General features: G+C 47.2%; 2 protein-coding genes across 3 annotated transcripts in view; both read right to left on the reverse strand.

Annotated features, from left to right (window-relative positions):
- The window catches only part of PHF2 (PHD finger protein 2), a 92,271-nt gene extending 84,695 nt beyond the window's left edge, over positions 1-7,576 (reverse strand). For both annotated transcript variants that reach the window (XM_061200625.1, XM_061200624.1), the window contains exon 1: positions 7,420-7,576. In XM_061200625.1, the coding sequence (XP_061056608.1) occupies positions 7,420-7,517 (98 nt within the window). In that variant the 5' untranslated portion in view covers positions 7,518-7,576. The remainder of the gene's footprint in view (positions 1-7,419) is intronic.
- Positions 7,577-20,892: 13,316 nt separating this feature from the next.
- Positions 20,893-25,517, reverse strand: part of FAM120A (family with sequence similarity 120 member A) — a 103,542-nt gene continuing 98,917 nt past the window's right edge. The window contains exon 18 of the mRNA XM_061200626.1: positions 20,893-22,789. Within this exon, the coding sequence (XP_061056609.1) occupies positions 22,478-22,789 (312 nt within the window). The 3' untranslated portion in view covers positions 20,893-22,477. The remainder of the gene's footprint in view (positions 22,790-25,517) is intronic.

Here is a 25,517-nt window from a genome sequence, read left to right on the forward strand (position 1 = left end):
ATCCAAGAGAATGAAGTACCTAGGAATAAACTAAATCAAGAAATTTAAAACTTGTACATTGAAAACTACAAAACATTGCTGAAAGAAATCAGGGGCTACCTAAATCTAAATAAATGGAAAGACATCCCATGCTCATGCATCAGAAGATGTAATACTAAGATGTCAATACTACCCAAAGCAATCTACAGATTCAATGCAATCCCTGTCGAAATTCCAACAGCCCTTTTTGCAGAAATGGAGAAGCCAATCCTCAAATTCATATGGAATTGCAAGGAGCCCCAAAAAGTCAACATAATTTTTTTTAAAAGAACAAGGTTGGAAGTCTCACACTTCCTGATTTCAAAACTTACTACAAAGCTACAGTAATCAAAACAGTGTGGTACTGGCATAAGAACAGACATACAGGCCAACAGTATGGAATGGTGTCCAGAATTAAATCCTCATGTATATGGTCAAATGGTTTTCAACAAGGCTACCAAGACTTTCGATAGGGAAAGAATAGTCTTTTCAACAAATGGTTCTGGAACAACTGGATACCCACATGCAAACAAATGAAGTTGGATCCCTACTTCAAATCTTATATAAAAATTAACTGAAAATGAGTCAAAAACTAAATACAAGAGCTAAAACTATAACACTCTTAGAAGAAATCGAAGGGGTAAATCTTCATGACCTCAGATTTGGCAATGGATTCTTAGATATAACACCAAAAGCATAAGCAACAGTAGAAAAAGACAAATTGGACTTCATCAAAATTAAAAATGTTTGTGCATCAATGGGCATTACCACAGAAGTGAAAAGACAACCCACAAAATGGAAAAATATGTGACAATTTTGTATCTGATAAGGGTCTAGTGTCCAGAATATATAAAGAACTCTTAAAATTCAAAAATAAAAAAAAGAACCCAATTTTAAAATGGGCAAACTGTTTCAACAGACGTTTCTCCAAAGAAGATACACAAATGGACAACAAGCGCATGAAAACATACTCAACATCATCAGCCATTACAGAGATGCAAAACAAAATCATAATGAGATACCAACTCTCACCCACTAGGACGCCCATAATTTTAAAAATAGAAAACAACAAGTGTTGATAAGGATAAGGAGAAATCGGATTGCTCCTGCATTGGTAGTAAGAATGTAAAACGGTGCAGCTGCTGTGGAAAAGTTTGTTGGTTACTCAAAAAGTTAAACATAGAATAATTATATGACCCAGCAGTTCCCTAAACAATTGAAAACAGGTCTTCAAACAAGTATTTGTACACAAATGTTCACAGCAGCACTACTGACAATAGCCATAGGTGGAAAAAGCCCAAGTATCCATAAACAGAGGAATGTATATACAAACTGTGGTATATCCTTACAATGGAGTATTATTCAGCCATAAAAAAATCAGTGAAGTTCTGATACATGCCACAACATGGTTGATACTAAAAAACATTATGCTAAGTGAAAGAAGACAGACACAAAATGTTACATATAGTATGATTCCATTTATATGAAATGTCCAGAATAGATAAATCCATAGGGACAGAAAACAGATGGGTGGTTGTCCAGGGCTGAGAGGAGGAGGGACGGGGAAGTTGTTTAATGGGTTTTCTTTTGAGGTGATGAAAATGTTTAGGAACTAGATAGAGATAATGGCTGCAAGTCATTCTGAATGCACTAAATGCTATTAAACTGTGCACTTTAAAATGGTTTAGTTCATGGTATGTGAATTTCACCCTAAATTTTAAAAAAAGGATGAAAGGCGGGTTTCACCATTTGCCTGGACAAACACCACAGGACCTTCAGTTCTTATGCTCTGAGGTCAAAGCCAGTCACTGTCTGGAATTCTAACTATGTTTTACACAGATGTTTTTCCACGGATGACCCAGCACTTTGGGTGGAAGTGAAGAGACCCTGCACCCTGAAGCAGAGGGCCAAGCCCCATTCCAAAGAGCACGGTTAGGCTCACTTCCCACCAAGCCAAAAAGTTGAGAACCAAGACAGGCAGAAGTAGGGGAATGGAAATGGAGTGAGACAGAGGAGAGGTGCAGGGATGGAGGCACAACTCTAAATGGGAGGCCAGCGGGTGACTGGGCACACCTGAGACACAGAGGGTGCTGCAGAGGGCCCAGCTTCCCTACTTGGCACCGGATGTGGCCTTCCTGCTGAGAAGATGTTTCCATCCACATAGCATTTCAAAACCGTGGACAGTATTGGGGTTTTCAGCACCCTGAGCCAGAATATGCCAAACGTCACTTCTGTCCCTGCACCTGGCAGAGGTACGTACACCTGCTGCAGGTGAGGAGACGAGAACCCCCCCCCATCTGCTTGAAGTGGGAGGACAAGGTGGCCCACCTGGCCCACCACCCAAGTAGCTGTGAGAACCAATAAAGAGGATAACTGTGAACTAATCCTGACGCCATAAAGGCCAGCCTGAGTGCGAGCCCTGCAGCACTATTAGTCACATCAGTCATTTAGAAGTCAATTGACGGCTTTGCTTTACCCACACCGGAATCTTAGGAGTTAGATTCTTCTAGCACACTTTGTCATGGAACATTATTTTCTGGCCAATACTCCCTCCCAACAGCAAATCTGCTCATTCTTTTTGAAAAAGGCCCTGCCACACGGCCAGGTGCCACGAGCACAGAGGCAAGGGGATGGCCCCAGAGGATTGGGTACCCAGCAGTGGCAGGGTCCACATGAAGTACCCCAAATCTTTGCCCGATCTCAGGCCAACTGCAGCCACACCTGAGCCAAAGTAGCCTCAAAGAAATGTGGGCTGCAGTGCAGAGGCTCACACCAAGCATGTTTCTGAGCCAATATTTTCAATAAAAGCAAACATTCTGGTAATTACCATGAGCTCCAAGTCTCTTCCTTTGAGATTCATCTCATTTGGAAAGGATCAATGGACAGGGGACATCTGCTCTGCCCTCTGTAAGTTGGCAGAACATTCCCCCAACCTCCTTTGGAACTTCTTAAACTCTGGAACTTCTTAAACTCACACAGTGAGAATTCCTCATTTAAAAATGATGAATCGTTATTCTTAACCACGTCAAACACGCCACAACTCCATTGCCATGTGAATGGCACTTCCCCCAGTATTAAGGGATCTCAGGTTGGAAGACTTAATTGTCAGCTCTGATCACCTAGATTGCGACGTTGAGGCCTGACCCCCTGGCAGGCCCTCCTTTCCCTCCAAGTGCGCACACTTTGCTGGCCAACAGAGCCAGCCAACAGTCTCACTCTGTGGTACTGAGCAGCCATGAGGGCCAAGGACTCAGGAAGAGGCTTTGCCCCAGGAAGCTTAAGGCTGGATGGGGTGAAAGACACAGCGAGAGCCCACAAAGGCCAACCAGTCCTGGGGATGATGGGCACAGAGATAGGGCCCTGGAGAGGAGGGCAGGCGGACCCCAGATGGAGGGACAAACACACAGGAATCAGAGGGGATCTACACCAGGCAAGTCTTGTCAGCCCACCTTTCTGAGTACTTGCAGAATTCGACCCCTTCTCCACACCCCAGTCCCCACCCCCAAGTCCTGCCTGTCACCTCTCACCTGGACAAAGGCTCCTGTCCCTCCCCACTCTCTTCCCCAACTGTGCCCACAGCAGCCAGAGGGACCCTGTCAAATCCTCAGTCCCCTCCCACTGCTGCTCTGCTCAGAGCCCCCAGGGTGGCTCCTGCCTCCTAGCCACACCTGCAGGCCGTCCCTGATGCAGCTTCCTTGCCCTGCACAGTGCTTCCTCAGGGCTCTGAAACAGCTCCCCAGGCTGGCACGGAACTCCTGATCCACAAGTCTGACTCTCATAGAAAAAACCCTGTAAGAGGCAAGGGAGCTGCCTTGTTACCCCACGAACCCACAGGGCCAGCACTGCACCCCACACAGAACATGCACCCCATAGTACTTACTGAGGGATAAATGAAACTTCTACCACTGAAGGACTTGTACAGCACCTTCAGCTTTCAAACTCTTTAAAATCAACTTTACTGATTATGCTTCCAAAAACCCTTCAAGTTTAATACAACAGGAACTTAAAGAGGGCCAGGAAGCTTCAGGATATCTGATACTTTAACAGAATCATTCCTATTTCCCAGAGACAGAGACTCTTCACATCAAGACGGTGACAAGGTGAGAGGCCCAGGTCACTCCCTAGAGTGACTGGTCCATGGTCAGATGCCTTGCTGAAGGCAGGGGTGGAAGGACACATGGGGTCTGACAGAAGACAACAGTCATGAGAAGCCCCCCAGTTCTTGGCCCTAAGTGGCTCTGTGGCACCCTAATTGGGGAGGAAGTTTCCCAATGCCTGAGTAGTACCATGCTTCCCTATCAAACACACAGATAAGACAGCTCTGAAGACAACCAGCCGCAAAATCCATCCCTTCCTAGTCAAAGCCAATTCCCAGGCGACACTACAGTAGGTGCCAGTGAAGGCAGACTAGGCTGACAAGGTATCCCAGCCCCAGGAGTGACTAGCCATGGTCAAGATGGGGTGGAACACGAGCTCCTGACTTCCTGGCTGAATGAGTACCAGCACAGTCCAGCGGAAAGAACTCCCCAAAGAATGCCAGGAGGGGTGGTCAGGGTGCTCAAGGCTTCCTGCCAAGGTGGACACATCCTGGGAGCAGGTTCTTCCCCTAGAAGGGGACTGCCCCGACCACGATCTCAGCCAGAGATGCTGCTAGAGTCCTACCAGCAAAGAGTTGGCCACTGCCAGTGAAAGTAACCTCAGAGACCCCCTTCCAATCCATCCAAAATGGGGTGCATTGTAGGGATGTGAAGGGTCACAGGTGGAACAAGAGGGAGCCTGTTACTTTTACAGTTATGTTTATTTTTACAAGTACTGTCTATGGCAAGTTATACTGATGTTCTATTTCAGGGAATGATATGAAGTTTCCTTGGAAAAGAAAGATTCAGGAGAGTAAGGAGACACAAGAGTGAAATGGGGTCCTAGACCTAAATAAATCTGCCCGAGGCCTGGAGTTTGGTTAGCAGTACTGCCCTACTGTTTCTGCCTCAGTTTCCATGCTTCCAGCATAATTTGATAAGATGTTAACTTCAGAGGAGGCAGGGTGTGGGATAGAAGGAAACTGTACCTTTTTTGTAACTCTTCTTTAGGTCTAAAATTCTCTCAAAATAAAAAGTTACAAAGTATTCAAACTTTTAAAAAGTGAGTTGAGCTGTTGAATATGAAGTAAACAACAGGACAGATGATACATGGATCTGGAAAGAATGGAGGGCCATCCATCCAGGAATATCAGGAGATTTGGAAACGTGGATCATTTCACACACCTTCCTGTCACAGTGGAGAAGGGCCACGCCAAGAGAGGTGGGGGGTTTGCCCAGGGCTGTGAGGGCCACATGCAGCCTTGCCCACAAAGGTCCCAACCCCTGACCCTGTGTTCCCCCATCACAGCACCTCCCCTGAGCCACCCAGGGGACTAAGGACTACAGGAGGTGTTCTGGCCTCAGGGCTCACTCACTTCCGTAAGGGACCCTTGATTAGATTCAGAGAAGATGTGCCCCATGGCAGGGGGAAAGCACAGCCCCTTTCAGACCCTAGGGCGACCCCACATAGGTGGAAATGAATCTGTGCTGATCAAAATGATCTGTGCGTATATCAGATCAAATCAAAGACCTCACATGAAAAATAAGAAATAAAGAAATAAGACCTCCCAAAAACATCCCCTTTAAGCTGTCAGGACGCATCTTTCTCCCTGCCTCTGCCTAAGCCAATCGAGCAAATGCCACCAGCCCCTCAGCCCAGCCCTCAGCCCCTTTCCCCTGCCTGCCCCGCATTCTTGGGTCTCTCCCTACCTCCTCCACTCCTCCCACCCCCTACCTCCCTTCTCAAAGTCTAGCTCAGAACTGGTCTTGCCTTCCCCACCCAGAGGAGAGGGCCCCTGGGCAGCCAGACAAGGGTCCTCCCAGGCCCTCACACTCCCCCAGCCTGGGCACCTAGGGAGTTCTGCAGGCCCCCGGTGGGGGTGGGGGAGGAGGGAGAGGCCCTACCACTTTCAGGGCACTCAGGGCCCGCTTCTCAGTATCTCTGGAACTGAGGAGCCATGAAGGATCACATGGCAGCTCTCACCCTTGATCCAGCCATGAACTCTGAGAGGATGCCAACTGGTGGGTGTGCATAGTAGCAGTGTCCCAGCGCTCACACTCCAGGCTCCTCTGCTCTGTGGGGTCGCTGCAGCCCTGGACATCCACAAGAAGGCAGCCCAGGAAGCCCAGGAGATTTCAGTGGGAGTCCCTGTCCCATGGAGTCCCACCCATCCTCACTGGGGTCACTGTCACAGGCTGGGAATCAGGCCTAGTGCTGATCAACCTGAGCGAGCCCTGTCACATCTGGCTGCCTGGCTCCCCACATGTAAACTGGCAGGACTGGACACCATAGTCCATGTTTAAGGGCCACTGGCCCATCCACAGTTAAAGCCAGGGGGAGGCTCTCCTCTCTGGGGGCTGAGGGACCACCTACCACCACACACCCATCTCCTGCCCCCAGCCCTGCTCCTGCTGGGTTTAAGACTGGAGCATAGGAGAGCACACTACCCCGGCCAGCCTCTGGCGGTCCCGCTGAGGCCCAAACACATGAGAACCTGTTGGAGCAGTTTGGGCACCAGTATCACCTCCTCTTCCTCCTCCTCCACTTACTTCTGGGTGGGAAGGGGCCTCGGGCTTTTGAAAACTCGGCACAGGGCCAGGTCATGGTCACAGGCAAAGGCCAAGCTTTACCTCCCCCCACCCCATCTTCCTCTGAGAGCATAAGGTCAAGTGAAAACCAGGGTGGGCCTGTGTCTGAAAACAGAGAGGAGGGGAGTGGGGAAATGTGATGGCCAGGGAGGAGGCGGCAAAGTCACAACACCCCCACCCACACAGAGACACCATTCTGTCACCCGCACTCCCGCCCGGGGACATGCAGGCCGGCCGGGTCCAGGAGCCCTGCTGGGGCCGGGCAGGGGTCCCGTCCGCCCGGACGAGGTGCCGGAGCTCCGGGCCGCGGCGGAGGGTGGGAGCGTCGGCCGCCACCTGGCCGGGCCCCACGTCCGTCCCAGCCCCGCCGGCGTCCGAACCCGCCACTCGCGCCTCTCCGGGGCCCGCGCGGGGAAAGTTCCTGCAACTTCGCGGGGGAGGCGGCGGGCGCGGGGCCTGGGCCTCGGGAGCCCGGCCTCCGCGGCCCCGCTGTCAGGCGGCCCGGCCGGCCGGGCGCCCCAACTTCCCGGGCCGGCCCCCACCCGCGGCCCCCCGCGGGCCCGCTTTGTGAGCGGCGGCGGCGAGGGGCGCCCGCCCAGCCCCGGCCCCCGCCCCGGGCACAAAAGGGCGCGCGGCCGGCGGAAGGCGGCGGGCGGGGGCCTGCGGGACGCTCACCGGGCCGGGCCGGGGCCGGGGGCCGGGGGCCGGGGCCGGGGCCGGGCGGCTGCGCGCTCACCTGCCGTGGAACCAGTCCTTGCAGGCGTCGCACTCGATCATGAAGCGGGTAACATCGTAGGGGAGCCGGCAGACGCAGTACACGGGCACCGTCGCCATGTTCGCCGCGCCGCCCGCCCGCCCCTCGGCCCGCGCTGCGCTCCCGGGTCGGGCCGGGCGGGCCGGGCCGGGCGGGGGCCGGGGCCGGGGACGGGGCCGGGGACGGGGCCGGGGGCGCACTACAGCCCGCGCGCACCCGGCCGGCGCGTCCACACAAAGCGGGGCGCGCGGTGCAGGGCCGCGCCGGGAGCCGCCCGCTGGCCCGCGGGGCGCAGGGCGCGAGTGTGCGCGGGGGACGGGCCGCGCGCGGGACACAAAAGGGAATGGACGCGCGGGGGCGGCGGGCGGAGAGCCGCGGCCCCACCGAAGGGACCCCCGGCCGCCGAGCGGCCTCTACGTCAGCGCCCCGGGTGGCGCCGCCTCCGCCCGCCAGCCTGGGCCGCCGCTCCCGCCGCGGGAAGGCGGGCCGGGGACCGCGGGGAAGGCGGGCCGGGGTACCCCGCCGGGGGAGAAGGTGGGCCGGGGGAACACTGCTGAGGGAGAAGAGGGACCGGGGGACCTGCAGGGAGAGAAGGTGGACTGGGACACCCCTCCAGGGGAGAAGGTGGGCTAGGAGACTGTCATCTGGAAGACAGTGGGTAGGGGGATTCCCCGGGGAGAAGGTGGACTGAGGGTACAGGGGGAAGGCAGGTCTGGGAGACACTCTGGGTGTGAGGTGAGACCCCGAGGAGGAGGACGACGTCCTTCCTGGTTAAGAAGGCCGAGGAGCAACTACTTGGCTCTAAGTTTCATCTGATAAGCAGCGGAGCAGGGGGCAGCCAGGGGTGGGGGTTTCCTCCTGTTCCCTCCTCCCTCCTACCTTACCGACTGAGTTTCTGGCTGGAATACAACTTCCCTTTCCCCCTTACTCCTGGCTGGGGACAGCCCACCCTCCCTCACACGATCTATGGACTTCCCTTGATGCTCAGTCCTCAGAGGACAGAATTCAGGGGACCCGGGAGCATGCTGGCACGGGTCAGTTCTGTAAAGAGAAAGGAGTTACCTGGAATTTGAGCTGCCCAGGAGCCCTGGAGGGAGCCCCCAGGCCTGTGAGACCTAAGGTGCAGGGAGGACAGCAGGTCCCAGGCCTCCTGTCTGTGTCCCAAATTGCTGAGTTCTGCTGGTGGCAACAAGGATATAGGAGGAGGGGGGAGCCGAGAGGTGCTGCAGTGTTGCTCTGGGCCCAGCATCCTTTGCCCTAAAGTGGTCCTCCCTCCTCACCTGTGGTGGTCAGGGTAATTGTTGAGTGTGAGAGGGGGAGGGGGCCTGGCTCTGAGGGATCTTTTCCCAAAGCATTCTGTAGCAGGCTCTCCCCTGCCCCCTACCCAGCTGCTGCATCCTTTGGGCATCCGTGATCATTTCAGGATGCTAGAACAGAGCTGGCTCCTAATTCAGAGTAAGGAACCTGTCTGTGCACCCTCACTCTGTCGGTCTTCCCCACCCTCCCTAAGCAAAATATGCATGGTGCTAGGAGATGCTGGCCACCACAAGCACAGAATTCCAGGCTTGGGGCAGGAAACCTGGCTCGGCTCAGCTCACCTCACAGAAGCATCCCTGACAGGTACTCAGCTGAGGCCTACAGCTGCTAAGGGCAACTTGCTCCACTTGTAGGCAGCTCTCCCTCCTGTTGAGTCAAAATCTGCCTTCACATTGTCAGCCGCCTTCCCTCTACAGGTGACCCCTCAACCGCAGCCTCAGCAATGAGCAGGGCAGGGCCTTAGCTGGGAGGGACAATGTGAGAGTGGGAAAAAGAAGATGGAGAAGGGGGAAGTGGGGAGAAAGGGATTATCTCCCTCCCTCACCCTCTCACACACTGGTGAGCTGCCCAGGATCTGGAGCACAAGGCCTTCCAACCTGAATTCTAGCTGTCACGCTCACCTCCAGAGTCCTTCCTCCTGGTGACAACCTGGATGGCTCTGGAAAGGGAGTGACTATTAAGCATTGTCCACAATTAACACCCTAATGTGAATTGGTGCAGATAAACAGTACTCAGCCTGCAGATCAAAGTCTGCAAGGAGGCCCAGAAGAGCCTGGCCTGGGCACTGCTGAGTTACCTTCCCCCATGGCAGTACAGAAGCACTTAAACTAGCAGTGTCCACAACCCCCCACTTATCATCCATCGAAGCCAGAAACTTCTGGAGACCAACTTGACTGTGGGCAGTCCTCATCTCTGACACTTCCATTTCCTATTTTACAAATAATGATAGTAGGTACCCAGCATTTGTCAAATGCTTACCAGGTACAGTGCACTGTGCTTAGTTCTTCAGACATGGACCAGAACTCACCCAGCTGCTTATAAAGCACTCAGCATACCCCCTGGGTAGTGATTATTACATACTCAGCACTCACATTGACACCTTAGGTGTTACTGCTGCCACTTTAGAGATAGGTATATAAACAGGTATCAGAGGGAGGTATAGTACTGGTGCCATTTTTCAGAAGTGAAAACTGAGGCCCAAAGCAGTTGAATGCCTCATGGAGGAGGTCAGCTGGCTAGTGAGAGGAAGGAGCAAGCCAGGAACCCAGACTTCTCCAGGGCCTGAGCCTGCACTGCCGCCCCTCTGTCACCTCCCAGGGCACCCTGAGCACATACACTAGGCATGGGAGCCCATCCTTGACCCCTAGTCCTTCACTGCTGACCTCTGGGATGGCTCTGGCTACCCTGCGCCACCCACCTCCACTCCTTGCCCTCCAGGACTCCCCTGTCTACAGCTGTGTCCACTTGCATCTGGAAGTGTCCACTGAAATACTTTCCTGTTACTCAAAACTCTTCCAAGGCTGCCTTCCAGCTACAGACTAAAATAAGACTCAATATGGGTCCCAGACTCTTCCTCTCTTTGGTTTCTCCCAATGAGTTCCCTCTTATCCCCCATCAGAAAACCTGCCTTATCTCTATGTCCTCTCTCTCTCTCATTCATTTACTTCAACATATATTGAACATCTGCTGTGTGCTGAGCAGTGTTGTAGCCATGGAGCACTCAGCAGCCCCAAGTGTTGTGGAGCTCATATGGCAGTAAAGGGAGACAGCAACACATATAGTGGGCTGGGTACCACAGTGCCCTGGGGAAACTGGCACAGGGTGGGGGCTGGGCAGAGGCGGAGAACTCCTGAGGTGACCTGGAAGCAGAGGCCTGGAAGGGGTGAGTCGAGGAAGGAAAGCAAAGGGAAATTACTTGCAAAGACCCAGAAAGGAATAGGGGTGGCCTTAGCACTCTGCCACACTAAGCTCAGTGGCCCCTCCATGTGGTCTGCCCCTGACCTCAGCATCCGTCTCCCAAGTTTGCCCCATTCCCCAGGGCACAGCACCCATGTGTCTGTGCAAGCATCAAGACCTCACCACCCACCCCAAGAAGCCTGGCATGCTGTAGGAGTGAGGGGGGTGGGCTTCCAAACTACAAGGCCATGTGCTGCCCCTCCACCCTGGCACTCTGGTGAAGCACGACTGCAGTGCTGCATACCCTGCAGTGAGCATCTGAGGACAAGATGTGTTTTATTCACCTTATTACCCAGTGGAAAAGCAGCATCTTCCAGTATGTGTTTATTCACTCACCTACTACTCAACAAAGTGTACTGAATTGCAGGTACAGGGCTTTTGTTTTTTTTTTAAATTGTAACATACACAGCATAAAATTTACCATTTTAACCGTTATTCGGTGTACAGCTCTGTAGCATTAAGTACATTTACAATATTGTGCAGCCATCACCATCATCCATCTCTACAACTATTTTCATCTTTCCAAACTGAAATTCTGACCCTAACTCCCTATTACCCCTTACCTCCAGCTCCTGGTAACCACCATTCTACTTTCTGTCTGCATGAATTTGACTACTCTAGGGACCTCATATAAGTGTCATCATACAGTATTTGTCCTTTTGTGTTGCTTATTTCACTTAGCAGAATGTCGTCAAGGTTCATCCATGGTGTAGTATGTGTCAGAATTTCCTTCCTTTTTAAGAACGAATGATACTTCATTGTATGGCTATGCCACATTTGGTTTACCTGCTTACTGTTGATGGACACTTGGGTTGTCCCCACTATTTGGCCATGAGTATGGGTATACAAATATCTGTTCAAGTCCCTGCTTTCACTTCTTTTGTGTGTATACCCAGAAGTGAAATTGCTGAATCATATGGTAATTCTATTTTTAACTTTTTGAGGAACCACCATACTGTTTTCCACAGTAGCTACAGCATTTTACATTTCCAACAACAGTGCACAAGGGTCCTCATTTCTCCACATCTTCATCAACACATTATTTTCTGGTTTTGGATTTGTTTTTTTGTTTGTTTGTTTTTATTTTTTGTATAGCCATCCTAATGTGTGGGAAGTGGTATCTCATTGTGGGTTTTTTTTGAAGTAAATATTTTTATTTTGATTGATTTCTCAATGTATAGTTCAATATAATAGTTTTTAACGGCAGCAATTTGGTTCTACTGAAACTCCATGATCATTGTGGTCTTGATTTGCATTTCCCTAATGATTAGTTATGTTGAGCATCTTTTTATGTGCTTATTGGCTATTTATATACCTTCTTTGGAGAAATGTCTATTCGCATCTTTTCCTCATTTTTTGAGTTGGTTGCTTTTAGTTGAGTTGTAGAAGTTTTTTATGTACTCTGGATATTAATCCCCTCTCAGATATATGATTTGCAAGTATCTTCTCCCATTCCATGGGTTGTCTTTTTACTCTGTTGATTGATCATGTCCTTTGATGCGCACAATTTTTAAATTTTTTTTTAATAAATGTATTTATTTATTTATTTATTTATTTATTTATTTATTTATTTATTTTTGGCTGTGTTGGGTCTTCGTTTCTGTGCGAGGGCTTTCTCCAGTTGTGGCGAGCAGGGGCCACTCTTCATCGCGGTGCGCGAGCCTCTCACTATCGTGGCCTCTCCCGTTGCTGAGCACAGGCTCCAGACGCACTGGCTCAGTAATTGTGGCTCATGGGCCCAGTTGCTCCGTGGCATGTGGGATCTTCCTGGACCAGGGCTCAAACCCGTGTCCCCTGCATTGGCAGGCAGATTCTCAACCACTGTGCCACCAGGGAAGCCCCGGGAAGCCCCCAATTTTTTAATTTTGATGAAGCCCAATTCATCTGTTTTTTCCTTTTGTTGCCTGTGTATTTGATGTCATATCTAAGAAACCATTGCTAAATCCAGTGTCATGAAGCTTTCCACTGTATGTTTTCATCTAAGAGTTTTGTAGTTTTAGTTCTTAAGTTTAAGACTTTGATCCATTTTCAATTAATTTTTGTATAGGGTGTGAAGTAAGGGTCCAACTTAATTCTTTTGTAGATGGTTATCTAGTTTTCCCAGCACCATTTGTTGAAAGGACACTCCTTTCCCCACTGAATGGTCATTACACCCTTGTCAGAAATCATTTGACCATATGGGCCAAGGGTTTATTTCTGGGGTCTCTATTGTATTTCATTGGTTTGTTTGTGTATCTTTATGCCAGTACCACACTATTTTGATTACTGTAGCTTTGTGGTAAGTTTTGAAATTAGGAAGTGTGAGACCTCCAACTTGGCTCTTCTTTTTCAAGATTGTTTTTGCTCTTCTGGGCCCCTTACAATTCCATATTAATTTGAGGATTGGCCTCTCCATTTCTTCACAAAGAGCTATTGGAATTTTGACAAAGATTGTGTTGAATTTGTAGATTGCTTTGGGTAATATTGATATCTTAACAACAGTAAGTCTTCTGATCATTAACATGGGATGTCTTCCTATTTATTTGTATCTTCTTTAATTGCTTTCAGCAACGTTTTATATAAGTTTTCAGTATACAAATATTTTGTCTCCTTGGCTAAGTTTATTCCTAGGTATTTTGTTTGTTTGATGCTATTGTATGTGGAATTATGTTCCTAATTTCCTTTTTGGATTGTTCACTCTTTGTGTATGGAAACAAAACTGATTTTTGTGTGTTGATTCAGTATCTTGCACATTTGCTGAATTTGTTTTTTAGTTCTAACAGTCATTTGTAGAATCTTTAGAGTTCCCAAATCTTGATGATTTTACATGACATAAGATCATGTTATCTATGAACAGAAATAATTTTACTTCTTTCTTTCTAATTTGAATGCTTTTTAAATTTATTTTTCTTGCCCAGTTACTCTGGCTAGAGCATCCAATAGCACGCTGAATAGAAGTGGTGAAATGGGCATCTTTCTCTTGTTCCTGATCTTAAGGGAAAAGCTTCTTTTAGTCTTTCACCATTGAGTATGATGTTTGGTTTGGGCTTTTCATATATGGCCATTACTACACTGAAGAAGTTTCTTTCTATCCTAGTTTGTAGAGTTTTTTGTTTGTTTGTTTGTTTATCATGAAAGGGTGTTGAATTTTGTCAAATGCTTTTTCTGCATGAATTGAGATGATTATTTTTTCCCCTTTATTCTGTTAATGTGGTCTGTATTACATTGTTTTTTGGGGTCTTTTTCTTGATTTTAAGGATGTTGAACCATCCTTGCATCCCAGGAATAAATCCCATTTGGTTAGGGTGTATGATCCTTTTAATATGCTGTTGAATTTGGTTTCCTAGTATTTTGTTGAGGATTTTGCGTCAATGTTTACAAGGGATATTGTTTTGTAGTTTTCTGTTCTTGTAGAATCTTTGTCTGCCTTTTGTCAGGGTAATGCTGGCTTCAAAGAAAGGATTAGGAAGTATTCCCTCCTCTTCAGTTTTTGGGAAGAGTTTAAGAAGGATTGGTGTTAATTTTTCTTTAAATGTGTGGTAGAATTCAGCGCAGCTATCTGGTCCTGGGCTTTTCTTGGTTTTTGATTATTGATTCAATCTCCTAAATAGTTATAGATCTATTGAGATGTTCTATATCTTCATGATTCAGTTTTGGTAGGTTGTATGTTTCTAAGAATTTGTTCAGTTAATCTAGTTATCCAATGTGTTGGCACACAACTACTGCAGATGTTATAGCAGTGAACAAGGCATACACCATTCCTACCTCCAAGGAGCTCATATGCCAGAGCAGGAGACAGAAAACTAATAACTGTCTTGGGGGGAGATGTCAGAAAGGACATACTAATTCAAGGTTGGATGTGTGCGTTTGTATCAGATGAATCCATCTGATGAATGCAAAGAAAATTCTAAGAGCTTCTTGGGCTACTTGGACCATGGTGATCAGAACCAGAACCAATTGAAATGAACAGTAAGCCACAGGAACTTTGAAAGCCTTCTGGATTTTTCTGATGGGTACGAAAGTGTGCCCTTCTTGTTGTCCATCTCTAGGATGGCCCTGTGATGTTTGGAAGCAGTGAGTTTGTAGACCAAACTCACTCAGCTGGATGACCATATAATTTATTATCCAAAAGGGTGCTATTAATAAAATACCAGAACAGGGGCAAACAAGGCTATCCTGGTCAAACTGGGACCAGGGTGGCCCTCCTATAGCCCACACTGGGTCACTCAGGTCTGCAGGGATGGACATGCACAAATGCCACAAGGGGGTGTGGCGCGATGAGGTCTGGCTAGGTCTGCTATGGGTGCCAGTGCCTGCCAGATGCAGCAGGCTAAGGCCAACCAGGGTACCCACCCTGATGCAGCTCAAACTCTGCCTGGGTAATTCCCACCTGGCTTCCAGGTCATTCGTCAGAGGATTCCCTGACACCTTCCTGCACCATAGTAAGTTCCTCCTTTCCTCTGCATTTTCCTTCATAGAGCATATTATCATTGCTGTTGCATTTTCACATGGGTTTATTTTTTCTCCTTGCATTTCCACATGACTGTCCACTCAGGCGAAGTGACACAGCACAGAGAGGTGTCTTTTCTGCTCATGGCTGAGTCCTCAGCAACAAGCACAACACCAGCCCCAGTAGACCCAGATGACCAACAGGTGGACAGAAGGACTGATGGAGATCCAGGAATCTCTCTAAGCAGGGAAGACCTAATATCTTTCTTCCCAGATGCATGGGTTTGGGAGCACGTGTATAGGATCCAACATGGTCGCTGGGTTGATACCAAGTGAGGACGAGACCCTCAGCCTGAAATCAGCCTCCATCTGTCTGAGAGGCAGGGCCATAGTTCTTGCTACCAGGCAGGTTCATTCCAGGTAGAACCTTTCACATTCAGGTCTGCCTGGGCCATTTCCAGTCACTATTCTGGGTGTCAAGAAAAAAGAAACACATGCAGCCAGAGCTAAGTCACACCCAGCTAAGGGTCTGGGGTGGTGGTGCCCGCCCCCCGCCATGGTTTCAGAGACCCCTGGGCAGAGTACAGTCTGCACTTAACAGGATGGCAGCATGCAGAGCGTATCAGCTTCCTGCGGCTGCCATGTCAAGGTACCACACTGGGTGACTTAGGACCACAGAAGTGTGTCGTCTCAGGGTTCCAGAGGCCAGAAGTCTAAGATAAAGATGCCAGCAAGGCCATGCCCCCTCTGAAGGCCCCAGGAAGGGTCTGCTCCAAGCTTCTCTCTAGCTTCTGGTAGCTTCTTGGCTTGTGGTAGCATCAGTCCAGTCTTCACATGGCCATTTTGTTCCTTTGTGCGTATCTGTTTCTGTGTCGAAATTTCCCCTTTTTATAGAGACACCAGATTTGTTGGGTTAGGGCCCACCCCACTCCAGCAGGACCTCATCCTAACCTAACTAATTACATCTGCAATAACCCTATTTCCAAATAAGGTCCCATTCTGAAGGACTGGGGTCAGGGCTCCAAAATATGAAAGTGGAGGGGACCCAGTCCAGCCCATAGCACAGGGTGAAGCATCTAGTGCAGAGCTACTTTGGCCCTGTCTACAGGTCCTCGGGTCATCTGTGGCCCAGTCTGTGCTAGGGAAGCTAATAGAGCAAGGAGCAGAGGACAAGCATTCAACAGCCTAGGCCCACATGGGCAGGGCAAAGACAGGGCTCCAGGCAAAGTGGTCTCTGCAAGGTTCATTCGACTAAGTGGGGATTAAGGAGTAAAAGGGGGTAATAAATTAGTAATTCTCAGGAAATCTGAGGGTAGAATAAGTTCCCTGGAAGAGAGAGCTACTCCTGAGGACACCTACATCAGGAAAGAACTGGCACCCAGTGCGGCAACAGGCTCCCTCTGAGGCCAAGAGGGGGGACGAGGAGGGAGGTGTCCGAAACTCTTTGTCCTTGCAGGCAATCATATGGATGAGGGTACAACTGCTGAATTATTTCTTAACATTCTTGCCTTGGCCTGGGATTTTGGAATCAGGAAAGAGCCAGAGCATTAGATGTTCTCTGTCAATTAGAAAATAGTAAACTGAGGGCACAGTAAACCTAAGAAGGGATATATCACCCTCGCTGGCAATCGAAGCAATGCAGATGAAAACCAGAAAACCATTTTCTGCGTCCTTCTAGCAAAGAGTCAGGGTCTGGTCAGCACCAAGGACCAAGACAACCTACCCTCACATCCCACCCTTAGGCAGTCCTTCTGGTGAAATGCTAACCACCTGTAGGGTGTGCATGCCTCCCAGGCTGTGACCACCTGGAGACTGGTCACAACCTCTGAAGGGCCACCAGCATGCCCAGAACCCTCACCCTGCATCACTGGCTTTCCCTCTCACTCATGAATTCTCTCCATCCACTGCTTCCTACCCCAGGCCTAAGCCTGACCTCATTCTCCACAGACCACCATCCTTCTCATCCCCCATCCCAGAGGCCCTCCCTGCCTCGGAACCATCACCCCGTTTTATTTTCCTCATCTTCTTGTCTGAAATAGTCTTATTTGTACACATGTATACTTCCCCCAGCCCCCAATTGTAAATGCCCACGAGGGGAGGGCCCTTGCTGCCCTCTGAGCCTCAGGCCCTAGGGCAGTACCCAACACAGATGCTCCATCAATACTGGGGGATGCCAAAGTAAAGCCATGTCCAGCCACACTGGGCAAGCGGGTACTTCATGGTGCAGCTACCCGTGGAATCGTGGGGCTATGGCAGAATATGAAATGGTAGAGAGAAAGAGCCATAAAATATTTTGTAGGTGGGGAGAAAATGTTACAAAACATGTGTAATGGTTTATTTTCTGCAAAAAAAATTATATATTACGTAGAAAAATGAAAGAGGCCAAATATTAACAATATGGTGATTAAGAATATTAACAATATTAACAGTATAGTGATTTTTCTTTTTTTTGTTTACTTGTATTTCTTAAAGTTACTACAATAAACATATTACTTTTGAAACCAGAAAAAAAAAATCAGTAGAAGCTATTTTTCAAAAAGGAAGAAAGGGAAAAGAAGCCATCAGCCCAGGAGAGTATGTGAATTGTCCTAGGAGCAACGCTGGGGTCAGAATTCAGTCCCGAGCCCCAGAGTGCCACGCACAGCTGCTGGTCCCTCGCCTATTTCTGGATGCCACTCAGGCCATCCCCCGTGATCCTAGTGACGTGGGAGAGATGGCCAGCCTGTCCCCAAGCAAGCGTGGTGTCCTCGGCCTCCCTTTGCTTCCTGCCCAGGCCTGTGCCTCCGTCCCTATCCCCTCTCCAAAACACAGGGTTCTTCTTCAGCACGGAGGACCTGCTCCAGAGAGGAGCGGGGGGTGGGGGGGGGGGGAAGGGAAGGGCAGCATCATGCAGTTGTCATGATGGGGAGGCACTGCTGGCATCTGGGGGTAGGGGCCGGTGGCACTGAGAATACAACCCTCCCTGAAAAGACATTCCAACGGAGGAAACTTGACAGGCGTTTGCAATTGACACTGGATTAAACGTGCTGGTGAGTCCTCACTGGAATTGAGGTTTCTGTAAAGCGGAAGCCCCCCCAGCTCCCCACTGCCTCGCAAAATGAGGGCAAGCAAGGACTGGGGGACCATCATGGCCCTTGGTACTGTGGACCAGAGCATGATACGAATGCAGAGGAGCTCGAACCTACCTCCCTGAGGAACGGTGGGGCCAACACGATTGACCAGACAAGTGTCAGGGAGGAGAGGTGTGAGTGCTTCCTTTATTTCCTCCAAATCCCAGAGCCACAGCCTGTAGGAATAGAGGGTTAACAGCATTTGGAGTCCGCACACCTGTCAGAACCAGGAGAACACTCAGGGCTTGCTTGGAACAAACTGACTCAGGACAGTGCCTCGTCAGTCCCGGGCACCGGGGACCGTGGTGGGTCCCACAGAGGCATAGGTGGCTCCCAGGCTATAGGGACGTGCAGTGCCGGTGCCCAGCCCCAGAACCGGAGGGTTTTCTTTTTTTTTTTGTAAGACCAGTGTAAATAACAAACATTTATTGGTGTCACTTATGGTAGAAAAAGAGTTCCTACACCAGATGCACATGACCCAATTGTTAAATAGAACATTTTCAAGGTGAACACACATCCTAACCCAGATTTTTTACCTACTTTTGATGATAGCCAATTCCTCCTCGCCCCCCACCCCAAAACATGTGAGCAACTGCTAATGAAAAGCAAAGCAGTAAACAGCTACTTGGGCTATAGCATTTTAAACTCCACTCCAAGATGAAGATTCCAATCACATTCGAGACTTAAGTTCTCTCAATTTTCTCCTAAGGAAAGTTCCTGAGTCCAGTTATTTACAATATTACAGCACTAGCGGAGCAGTGTCTACAACTCATCGTTGTCTGCTGGTTCTTCATCACCAGTTTGGGGAGGGCCTGCATTTCCATAGTTTGCTAATAATTGGCTGAACAATTTCTTCTAGCTCCTTCTTTTTAGCTTTGAAATCTTCGATGTCAGCATCTTGGTGACCGTGTAGCGAACCCGGCCCAGCTCTCGCGGTCCCCGAGGATCCGGTCAGCTGTCTGCGCGCGGAATTCGGCCCCAGGAGTTGGCAGTGTGGACACCGAACCGGCCCCCGCCGACCTCCCGCGGTCGCCTCGCGCCTGGCCTGGGTAGCAGCGCTGGGACGCAGCGGAACGCGGGCCTCAAGGATAGGAGGAAAGAGGTGCGCGCGCACCGTCAGCGCAGGGAGGAACGGGCCTCCCCTACACAAGGCCCCGCCCTGCCCCGCCCTACGCATGGCCCCACCCCTCTCACGCAAGGCCGGAAGCGCGCATCCCGGGCGCGTCTTCCTCTGACTAGGAGGCCGGGCGGGCGGGTCCTTGAGACGGCCCTCCCCTCTCCGACCCCGGCCGAGAGCGCGCGCCCGCAGTCCCAGCATCTCTGATACCACGTCTTCTGACACCGCCCCCTCCGACCCCGTCTCTCCCGTGTGGCCACTCCCCTCCTGCCCACCCCGCGGAGGCGGGGACACAGCCCCACCTCCCCGCACCTCCCGGAGAAGCGGTTCCGGAGGAGCTGGGCGGGCCATGTGTAGGGGCATGATGGACTAAAGGGCGCCTCAAAGGCTCTGAGCGTGGGCTCCAAAGGGCACGGACTCAGACCCTGTCTCCACCGCTCACTAGCAGTGTGACCGCCAATAAGTTAAAAACCTTCGGTGGTGATAACAGTGTCATCCTGATAGCATTGCTGTGAGCATTAATTGAGCTAAAACACCTATAATAGTGCTTCTAAAAAAGCACGTCCTGTTTTAGTATCATTGAAGGTGTTATTAGAACGTGAGAGATTTACAATGGATGTTCACAAAACAAACCACCAAAATGTATTAAATGCCTACCGTTCACCCCTGTCCTGTGCTAAGCACTCAGAACTCAATGATGTAAAAACATATGGGGAAATGGCGAAGAGACAAATTTGCCACGCACAAGAATTCCAAATAATTTACTAGATAACTCAAGCATGACTCCCCACTCGTGAGTCACTCGTGAGCCACATGGTGGCTCTATCAAAGAGCACAGTATGGAAAGGAGTAGGGGCTGGCAACCTTACAGTGAAGAGACCTGACCAACACTAACTCAGCCAGATGATCAAGGTCGCTATCAATGGTGATAAGGCATGTTAATTTTATGTAGCCTAACCCCAGTCCACTCATGAAAAGAAAAAAAAAAATAAGACAAATCACAGTTACAAGACATTCAACAAAATATCTGACTACTCCTCAAGGCTGTCACAAGGTCACCAAAAACAAGGAAAGTCTGAGAAAATGTCAGAACGAAGAGCCTAAGGAGACATGACAACTAAATATAATGTGGTAGATACTAGAACAAAAAAAGACATTAAGTAAAAACGAAACAAATCTGACTACAGTATGGATCTGGTAAAAAAAAAAAAAAAAGCGGTTTAATCAAGATCAAATGTATTTCTTCCTTGGGCTTTTTTTTTTTAATTAAATTTCTATTTCTAAGCCTGCTCTATCAGAGAATGTTTTTCTGTAACTATGAAATTCAGACATCAGCATAACTTGCATTTTGACCACATATGTTTCTTTAGAGCTAGAAACCTGGAACTACCTGCAATGGGCAAAATATTTCTAAATTTTGGTTATTTGACTAAGCTCTTCAGTAGCTGTTTCAATTTGAATTAAACCTCAGTAAAATGTATGTTTTTACAAGGAATTTAAAAGCCGTACCATCTTTATACTAAAAGAATAAAGATTTTTATTAAGCATTGTAAGTTGCATTCAATAGCCTTCAGATACACCACACCACAACCCATCTACAATCAGTCAAACCCAACAGCAGTTCATTCTTGCACAATCCATGAGTTAGGGCAAAACTCCCTTCAACTTACAGTAAGATCCTACTCAGGTCTTGCGGGCAGGGATTGGGGAATTACATCTCATTTCTGATCACTAATGTGTGATGAAGAGCATCAGGAGAATTATATGAAAACGAATAAGAAGTGATTCTGATTTCAAAGTACATTGTTTGGAAACATTAACAAAAACATCAAAATGATATAAGTATACCTGCTTCTACTAAATTCTTGATGGGAAAGTTCTCAAGAACAAGCAATTTGTTTCCTGCTACAGAAGGGGGGGTTGTTTTTTTTTTTTTTTTTTAAAGATCAAAGGGATTTTTTTTTGTTTTTCACAGAATTTCATATTTTGCTAATATGAAGGCATAAAACAGCAACAAAGAACAATAATGCATACAGCAGTGAATACACCAGGGTAATGTTGATATTCGAAACAGCTAGATAATTTGGGGGGTTTTAGAATAAATGCAACAGAGGTCAATAATCACAAAATTTTAAGGTTAGAGCAAGATCAGTCAATGACTAAACAGAGTTAACATCTTTTATAGGACTATTACTGATTATTAGCATTTTTGTTTTGCAAATGGGCACATACTGGTAAGAATGGAAGAAAGGACAATAACATGCATAATATTAACTACACACTTTAAAAATTATGAACCATGCAGAAGTTTAGCTCAAGTAGTAGCACTAATGGTCTACGTCCGATTCAAAACCACATAGTTCATTGATCACAGATGCATGGTATTAAGTCACGAAAAGTTTCAGAACACAGTGTGTTGATTTTGAAAGGTCATTTGCATCTTCTATGATTTCAACTTTATCTCCATTTAACTTGCTTGTAAAGTATGTATGATGTACTGTATATTTAAAATCAGCAGAACGGCAATATTACTCTATAGTTTTTTTAGTTTTGATAGTTGCACTTTTTTTTTTAACACAAAAGAACCACATCAACAGTGATGAAATTTAAGTAAGAAAGAAAAACTGTGGTTGTGCCTAATTTCTTTCATAATTATAAAATCAAAGCCTTAGACAAAGCTTTCTTGTGAACAGTAATGCAAAATCAAAGATAATGGCATACATATGGTGCCAAATGCTAAAAATGATATTTTAAGCTATATATACTTAAAGACTGCCAAAATTTGTTTTCTTTATAGTTCAAGAAACACAGCTATAGGCTTTTGTCATTAACCAGTTTAAACTTTGTGTGTACTTCATTTTAAGTGTGGGAGTCAAATGCTCTTCATTTTCTTTCTCTCTTTTTGTTTTATTGTAGCATTTTGACTACAACTGGTTAAAACTAAAAATGTGTTGTTTAAATCTCTGATATCAAAGAGGGATCCGAATTTCCAAAGTCCTCATTTTTCTCTTACGGAAAGGAAAAAATGTACATAACTGTAGGCTCTCTTTCTCTCCAGATATTCCTAAATCCTTACCCTTCCAGCATCCTTCACCCTCTATAAAAAATAAGTTTACTCTTCTTTCTTTAAGACAGCTGCCTCCAGAGCATCAGCTCTACGGCAAGCACTGTCTGTACTTAGTGCATTTAAGTGAGGATTTGTATTGCACGTCTTAGAGTCATTGTTCAAGGCACTTTCCGAGTGGCTGGGGGCCCTGGTGTCGCCCGCGTTCCCATTCATCTGGGGAGCCGGCTTCTCCTCAGCCACCGCTCCGTTTTCAGCCAGGGACCCGTCTGAAGACACAGCGGAGGATTTAGATTCCCCGGATCTCGACTTCAGTTCTTTGGCCACTTCTTCTGCTGAAGCAGCATAAGGAGGTTTGCCCTATTTAAAATGAAGCACAGCAAAGCGATAAGGCAGTTTTTGATAAACAGCGGGAGAGAGGAGACACCAGTTGAGGCCTGATGACACTCACTGCAGATTTAAGAACAGAACACAGCGAGTGCATGGCTGTGTCTCTCATTGTTATGTACTCTCCACCCTATGCATTTTATACTGTGTATACTCTCTATACATTCCATTATATACTCTATATCCTCCATAATCTATATTCTCTAAACTTCACATATTCTATTGTATACTCTATATACTCTCTATATACTCTCTACATTCTATTATATACTCTATGCACTCTATTCTCTATATATTCTATTATATACTCTATACATTCTCTATACAGTTGACCCTTGAACAACATGGATTTGAACTGCGCAAGTCTGCCATTATGCGGGTTTTTTTCAATAAACACATACTACAGTACTACATGATCCATAGTTGGTTGAATCTGCGGATGTGGAACTGTGGATATGGATGAGGGCTGACTGTAAAGTTATATGTGGATTTTCAACTGCGCAGAGAGTCGGCATTGTCCAAGGGTCAACTGTACTCTCTATACTTTACAGTCCATATACACTCTATAATCTATAATCTATCCACTCTATACATTCTATTTTATACGCTATCCATTCTGTCATCTAAATTTTCTATACTCTAAACATTCTATTATATACTCTATCCACTCTGTAGTCTATATACAGAGTGGAACTGGAGGTACCTATCACCCTCACTTTAGAGGCACCCTCTTGTACACCATGGGTTACCATGTTCCCCATTTGGGCTCAATTTTACACAGACCCAGACCCAGAAGGACTGTTCAACAGACCCAGAAGGACTGTTCTCATTTTAGTTTTCAATCCTATAGTTCAGAAACACTCATGTAAACTTTTCTAGAAGTCAATACTACTGTCATTCTCTTGGAACCTTGAGAAGCATAATATAAAAATATAGGAGGGCCAAGAAGCGGAGAAAAATAATACTGAAGACTTCAAGTACATGCTTCCAAATCTCAAAACCCTCACTCTCTCGAGGAAAAGTCTACTTGCCAGACTAAACACACACTTGTGGCAGAGTATTGCCAGTGGTGATTAAGCAGTTCCCCCATGGGTGCCTGCTACAGGAAATGTGTTGAGGCGCCTGCTTATTAGGGAACCTCCCTATAGTTATGAAGGATGCAGGAAGACTAAGAAGGAAAGCCAGTCTGTACCTGTTTGGAAACAGACACTCCCTCTCTCTACAGCTAATTCTTCCCATAAGCCTAGGCCACTGCAAGGAGTCCCCCACCACTATATGCACCACAAGCACGGGGCAGCACTGCCTCCTCTGTCCCACTGACACATTGTATCAGAACTGGCCCCATCAGGATGGCAACAACAGAGAAAGGAAGGCCAGAGACTCTTAGGAAACAAGCTGTCCTTCATCATCTGTCCTACTCAAGGTGCAAGAATACTACTTTCACTTAAAAACGAGCAACAGGAAGTACCAAGGAATCCACACATTATGGCAATAAAAGATGGAACAACATCCCTAAGGACAATGAAATACATCAGAAAGGCATGTCAATAAAAGACCAAGACTGCTTCCTTTGATTTTAAAACAGGCTGTGACAGGACAGGCTGAGGAAGAGGAGCACAGATTAAACCAGGAAAAGCCATAAAGTGAGGTGAAAAACTTTGGGAAGAATTTAAAATAAAGAAAAAATAATTCCAGAAATGAACACTAAACTAGAAGAAACAACACCAAATAAACATCATAGTACCTGAAGGTGAAAGAACAAAATTTTTAAAATCAGAGAGATGAAGAAAGGGAAATGCAGATCAAAACCACAATGAGATACCATTTCATACCCACTAGGATGGCCAAACACAACAACAGATAGTAGCAAATGTTGACATGCATGTAGAGAATTGGAATCCTCATACATTGCTGATAGGAATGGAAAATGGTGCAGCCATTTTGAAAACAGTTTTGCAGTTCCTCAAATGCTTAAACACAGAGTTACCATATGACCCAGAAATTCACTCCTACATGCATACCGAAGAGAATTGAAAATGTGTAGTTAACAGTTAACAGTACTCTTATATATTTGAAAGTTGTTAACAGTAGTTAACAACACTCTTATAGTTAACAGTACTCATATATTTGAAAGTTGCTAAAAGAGATAGTTAACAGTACTCATATATTTGAAAGTTGCTAAAAGAGTATATCTTAAGATATACTCATCACAAGATATACTCATCACTTAAAAGATTTCTCATCACAAGAAGAAGAGATTTGTAATTATGTGTGGTGATGGATGTTAATTAGACTTATTGTGGTGATCATTTTGCAATAAATACAAATATCGAATCATTATGCTGTACACATGAAACTAATATAATATTATGTGTCAATTACATCTCAATAAAACCGGGGGGAAAAAACCAAACTTGTACATATATGTTCATAGCAGCATTATTCATAATAGTCAAAAAGTGGAAACAATCTAAATGTCCACCAACTGATGAACAAGTAAACAAAATGTAGTGCATCTATATAATGGAGCATCACTCAGCAATAATACAGAATGAAGTCCTGGTATGGGGCACAACATGTGCATTTACATGAAATGTACAGAGAGCAACTCCAGACAGAAAGCAGATCCACCAGAGACTATGGGGGTGGGGTGTATGACTGCTCATGAATAAGGGGTTTCTTTTGGGGTGATGAATGTTCT

This window comes from Eubalaena glacialis, chromosome 9, assembly GCF_028564815.1.
Source record: "Eubalaena glacialis isolate mEubGla1 chromosome 9, mEubGla1.1.hap2.+ XY, whole genome shotgun sequence".
In the NCBI taxonomy this organism is placed as follows: domain Eukaryota; kingdom Metazoa; phylum Chordata; class Mammalia; order Artiodactyla; family Balaenidae; genus Eubalaena; species Eubalaena glacialis.